Here is a 5,561-nt window from a genome sequence, read left to right as displayed (position 1 = left end):
GATACTATTACCTATGAAAAATATGAAATCACTATAATTTTAGATTTTTAATAGCAATAAGAACCTATAATAACAAATTCAACATGCATAGCCTGTACATCCTTAATACTGTCCGCGGAACGATGAAAATGTTTCGAAATTATTTGACAATTTTCATCCAGGATTCGCGTACGTGGGTGGAGCCTGCGTCGTGAACAAGCGTTTGGAAAAAGTGAATTCCGTCGCTATAATCGAGGACACCGGGGGATTCAGCGGAATCATCGTCGCGGCTCATGAAGTAGGCCACTTGTAAGTCTATCATCGTACTAATTCACGTTTATTTAACGACGAGGGAAATGATTTGGAAATGTGTATGTCAAAGGCTGGGTGCAGTTCACGATGGTTCACCACCGCCCAGCTACCTCGGAGGCCCTGGAGCCGAGAAGTGTCGCTGGAACGATGGATACATCATGAGCGATCTCAGGCACACCGAGAAGGGCTTTAAATGGTCTCATTGCAGTGTCTCGTCGTTCCATCATTTCTTGAAGTACTATTATTTTAATCAAAATCGACTCTCGAGATTAAATAAAACGAATATCGTATACGAGGTAAAAATACGTGTTTCAGTGGAGATACAGCGACGTGTTTGTACAACGCACCTCACGAAGACGAAGCTCTGCCCAGAGTTCTACCCGGGAAATTGCTTTCGTTGGATGCCCAGTGTCGAAAAGATCGAGGGACAAGCGCTTGCTTCGTGAGTCATTAATATCAATAAAATTTTCTAAATAAGCAATGCACAGAGAATAGCACGATCGATTGACGTTTCAGAAAGACGATAGAGTCTGTGCTCAGCTATTTTGTTTCGACGCTGGATCGGGATACTGCGTGGCGTACCGTCCAGCGGCCGAGGGTTCGCCCTGCGGCGATGGCCAGGTAAATCATTCGACGTGGCTCATGCAAATCGCGATGTTAATTAAGGAAATTAGATGGACGATTTGATTTTACACGAAATCGTGATTTTTTTAAACTTTCAGTATTGCCTGAACGGGAAATGCGTGGCGGAGCACGAGAACATAATACCGGATTACACGCAGAACATCCCAACGTACGTACGCCGGGACGGCAGTTTTAGTCCAGCTCACAATCGGCCCCTGTACGGCCAGTACAACAGTACGGAATACAGGTAACCGTGAAATTGATTTTAATACCGCCCTGTCACATATTATTAAAAAAAGAATAAGTCACACTCAGTAAATTACGATCCGAGCATCGAACAGCGAACCGAGCAGAGTCATTGTTTTCAAAGTTCCATTTCGATAATGCTCTGTCTACTGTCTCACGCAGGTATCCGTGGGAAACGACGACACACAGCACGCCACAATCGAAATTCAAATACTCGCCGTCGTCGAATCCATTCTCGTCGACGAGCAACCCTACTCCCAAACGCGTGACACCGTTGTCCGCGACGACCCCGGCGACTAAACGCGCGTACACCACCGCCAGTTATCCGTACGCGAATAAACACAAGACTAAAGTAAACGGTAGTAACGACGCTAGTTATAGTAAGAACGGATACGCTGGCGGCGGTGGTACGAGCACCAGGAAGTATGCCAATTACTCGTATTATACGATTAGCCCCAAGACGATGGTCACGAACGACCTGAACTATCCGAAAATAATCCCGTTCAAACATAAGAACACGATGAGCACGGTGTCGTACTCGACAACAGCCGAAGGAGATCGAGACGGGCCTCAGACCGATGCTCGCGGTAAGAGAAATCTGTATCAACAACCCAACGATTCTACCTTTTTTTATCTGAATCAAAAGAATCTTCTCTAAGTTCATCGGATCGTCCGACGTCATCGATTTTTATCCTATCTCTTATTTCTCTTGGATGGAACGATCTTCCGTCTTCTCTGTTGCTTCCTTTCAATCTCTTGGTATTTTTATTATCGACGTTCTTCTACGTTCTGCTATTCCTTTTTCATTAATCTTCGTCGTCTTTTTTTAAATCATTATTAATGGAAATGAGCCATTTAAACGCCATGGAGTAATTCAGATGGTGACACGTTGCATCTTTCATCTTCGGATGTTTCTCATCGTTTCTGACCCGAGCAATTCACTAGTGGGACAGTGAATATCTCTCATTTATCTGTACATCTTATCGGTGATCTTCTTCATTCTTCTCTTTTCTTCTTCTCTCTCTCTCTTCATGAAACAAGTCGTAATCGTCCATAGAAGGTATTTTGGGTCTCTGGTCGTCTCTTCTTTTTTTTCACAGAAATAGTGAATTAATTCTTTGTTTTACGAACGTAACACATTAATTTTTCTCTCAAGTCCGACCCTGTTTCGGCGGTCCCTGATTTCCTAGTTTGTTGCAGGACCAGAGGACGATGAGTGCACGGACGTGGGATCAGATTGCGCGGAGCTGATCGACAGGCTGAGAACATGGCTGTGCCATTTGCAATCTGTGAAAAACCGATGCTGCGCGTCCCTGAAGACTATCTGCACAGTTTGAAGTAGCAGCAGCGTTCGACCGGTTCTTACGATTCGCTAATCGAAGTTCGCGTGGCAATCAGACTACCATCGGACATCGATACACCCGACGCGCACTCAGCACGCGTTCAGCTCGACGAGCAAACAAAAAAAAAAACTGAAACAATTATCTTGTTCACCATCGAGGAATCAGGACTAGGTGAATCGTGCACGCGGTGTCACCGAGGCGCGTCTCGAAAGAGTTCTTATTAAGAAAAAAATAATAAAGGGAAAAGACAGTCTCGCGAGGTCGAGTAATAATTCTGTTAATTAAGTAGCTACGTAACTTTCACTGTGTTACCCAAAATATAACTTCGTTCTCTCTCCTCTCTTTTCTATTCTTTCTTGTTTTACTGTAGTACCGCAGCAGCTTTGTACAGACGGCGAGTGTTAACAAAAACGAATCGGACTGTCCAGTACGGACAAGTCCCGATCGATCGATCGATCTATCTATCTGATAAATATTTATTCGATGCGCGGCAGACTTTTGTGTTACGATTTTATTATAGTACGCGCGTGTCGACCCGTATTTTAGCGTGAACGCGCGCTTAAATGAGCTTCGCCTAAATCATGAAAATTGTAGTGAAACACAAATAAATGGTGATTATATGATAGAACGTTTTATTTTCCTTTCCTCGGCCGAGTAAGCGAATTCAATTGGTCAGTTCGAAGCCTAGTAAGTTCCTTAAGATACTTGTACAATCCATTTTATATATTTGATGGCATAGACATATTTATGAAAAACTCGAATCAAGTTCGATTATGAATTGAACTTCTCTTTGCCCGAGGCTTTTCTCTTTCTCAAGCACATTAAATAAGAGGAGACAGGCTGTCTGGGGTTCCTAGCTAACATTTTCTGTCGGAACGAGGACAATCGCTCTTCGTGGTGTTTCTCCTCTTTCAATTTCTTCAAATCCATAACTTGAAATCTCGTGGTGCATCCCTCAGTATTGGGCACGCTGAAATCCTCCACGCTGGGCTTCCTACTTTTCTTCGTTTTCGGAAGCTTTTCTGCCGACAGCTTCTTCGTCTTTGGTTGGCCTTCGGGCATTGTTCTTCTGGTTCTACTCGGGACGGTCGATAACTGGTTCACCACCTCGTCCGGCAGTTTCTTAACCTTCAATTTCATTTCCCTTTGCGTCTTCATTTTCCGCAAATGTTCCTGCTGCTTCTTTTTCTTCAAATCCTTGGTCGACTTCGCGCTATCCGCCGCGTGTTTCAACGATTGCATCGCTTCTATCTTTGCCTGGGAAAAGGCAATCGACGCCGGTCCCTCGTCGGATGAATATTCCTCCATCGAAATGTATTTTAATATTAAAAATATTCGCTTCTGAAAAGAGATGAATAACAGCCCACGTCAAATATACTTCGTATTCCCTTCGAGATTTATTTTATGCTCACGTCCCAACTAACTTTAACAATTCCGGGCTCAACTGTTACAGCGTATACGTCAATTGTATAACACTCTCCCTACTACCTCGATCCGATATCAAACGCGCTGTTTCCGAAATGAACGGTGTATCTATTTCGATCCAAGTCTCTTCTCGTAAATTATTTTTCATTCAATTACGATTTTAAACGCATTTATTAAATTGCATTACAATATTCATTCATTTATTTCTCTTCCAAGTATAAAAAATAATGACAGAGTCATTCTATGCTTGATGTATAATACATTGAATTTGATTAAATATGAAATTAATTAACATTTTTGCCTTGTTAAATCGGCACATTGGAAGACAGAACAATTCTACACTTAAAGTATAAGGCACGTCGACGAATTAAAAATGAAATAAATTAAAAATCTCAACGATAATACTGCTGTTACTTAACATTCTTGAACTCTATTCCTATTGGAGTAACTCTGTTTTACTATCAGAATAATTATTTAGTACTTAAAATATCAGATATAAGGTACGTCGAAGAATAAAGTATGAGATAAACTAAAAATCTGATAAACGATAATACTGCTGTTACTTGTTAATGCTCCTGAACTCTATTCCTATTTCTTCGAACACCTCGGTTTTACTACCAGGATAATTATCTAATATGCAGTCTAAGATATCGGTGCATAAACGTTTCCGTTTTGCATACTCGCGTGAATACATTTTCAACGCGTTTCCTAGGTCCTCTTTCTTTTTGTGTAAATCCTCGTTGTCACTTGCGTCCATTAAATTATCTAGCTTGTTGCTCAGTATTTGGACACGGTTTTCGAGCGCAGGCTTTTGTTCTCTAGCTTGATCAATCGTGATGCTGGACTTCATCGATTCCAATAAACCCTCCTGCGTCTTGATCTCTAATTCTAATTGTTGGCACTGCTTTTCAAGCTCGTTCGCATGGGCCTGCAACTCGTTGTCTATTCTCATCAACTCTTCTATAGACTGTGTCGTGTCTTGAACCGGGCAATATATTTTTTGTTTCCCATAGGCCTGTACAGTAGAGAAGCCTTCCGACTTAGGTCGTGTAACAAGCGACTATTATCTTCTCAACTTAATTCATTAATGCCATTTACCTTCACGAATACCTTCCCTTTTTCCACCAATTTGTCTAACGACTTTTGCACAGCTGATTTCCCAAGCTCATTATGCAGATTCGATACGATATCATTAAGACTATAAGGTCTATTGCGCAGTTTCATAAAATTATAAACGGTATCATCCATTTTTGTAACAAATTTCCCTGATTTAAAACAACGTGTATTATGTATACAAAGTTTATAGGTTATGCGTTAGGTTTCATAGAATTCGATTATTATCCTAACATCTTGTTTAAAATTCAGACGTAACGTTGTCCTCACGTGAATACACGTAATTAAACGTTTGAAGGAACTTACCAGGTCAAGTTCGATCGAAATTATATTTAATTCGCTTGGATTTTGAAAACACGTGTTCTCTCGGTAACCACCGACGCCGAATGCAATACTGAGTTACTAAGCCGAGTGTTTTTAATCTCTTTGAACCAGAAGAGAATAATCTCTGATATTTTAAATAATAATGCTTACAGTATTAATTTCGTACACTCGATAAGTTACGCATTATAAATGATT

General features: G+C 41.1%; 2 protein-coding genes across 9 annotated transcripts in view; one reads left to right on the top strand and one right to left on the bottom strand.

The window, feature by feature from the left end:
* The window catches only part of sona (sol narae metalloprotease), a 40,063-nt gene extending 36,934 nt beyond the window's left edge, over positions 1-3,129 (top strand). For 5 of the 6 annotated variants that reach the window (XM_018027194.2, XM_018027193.2, XM_026814871.1 and 2 more), the window contains 7 exons: positions 162-288; positions 362-526; positions 607-733; positions 808-912; positions 1,014-1,162; positions 1,324-1,748; positions 2,362-3,129. In XM_018027194.2, coding sequence (XP_017882683.1) covers positions 162-288; positions 362-526; positions 607-733; positions 808-912; positions 1,014-1,162; positions 1,324-1,748; positions 2,362-2,498 — 1,235 coding nt within the window. In that variant the 3' untranslated portion in view covers positions 2,499-3,129. The remainder of the gene's footprint in view (positions 1-161; positions 289-361; positions 527-606; positions 734-807; positions 913-1,013; positions 1,163-1,323; positions 1,749-2,361) is intronic. The other variant, XM_018027195.2, reaches the window with a different exon arrangement.
* LOC108626491 (homologous-pairing protein 2 homolog) lies at positions 3,117-5,542 on the bottom strand. 3 transcript variants are annotated; one of them, XM_026814872.1, is made up of 4 exons: positions 5,349-5,542; positions 5,028-5,194; positions 3,917-4,944; positions 3,117-3,845 (listed from the first exon to the last, which is right to left on the bottom strand). In XM_026814872.1, the coding sequence occupies exons 2-3, from the start codon at positions 5,175-5,177 to the stop codon at positions 4,489-4,491; spliced, it is 606 nt and encodes a 201-aa protein (XP_026670673.1). In that variant the 5' UTR covers positions 5,178-5,194; positions 5,349-5,542; the 3' UTR covers positions 3,117-3,845; positions 3,917-4,488. The 3 variants fall into 3 exon arrangements, with proteins under 3 accessions (XP_026670673.1, XP_017882678.1, XP_026670674.1); XM_018027189.2 differs by having other exon boundaries at positions 3,929-4,944; XM_026814873.1 differs by lacking the exons at positions 3,917-4,944; positions 5,028-5,194.
* Between the last annotated feature and the right edge of the window lie 19 nt (positions 5,543-5,561).

This window comes from Ceratina calcarata, unplaced genomic scaffold, assembly GCF_001652005.2.
Source record: "Ceratina calcarata isolate Rehan_Ccalc_2016 unplaced genomic scaffold, ASM165200v1 scaffold403, whole genome shotgun sequence".
NCBI lineage: Eukaryota > Metazoa > Arthropoda > Insecta > Hymenoptera > Apidae > Ceratina > Ceratina calcarata.
This window is presented reverse-complemented; position numbering and strand designations above follow the sequence as displayed.

Bases quoted from the DNA above. Each gene is read 5' to 3' on its own strand.
- LOC108626491 (XM_026814872.1), bottom strand. From the start codon at position 5,177: ATGGATGATACCGTTTATAATTTTATGAAACTGCGCAATAGACCTTAT. The intron at 4,945-5,027 runs GTAAATGGCATT...TCTACTGTACAG, and splicing joins AAGGGAAGGTATTCGTGAAG to GCCTATGGGAAACAAAAAAT.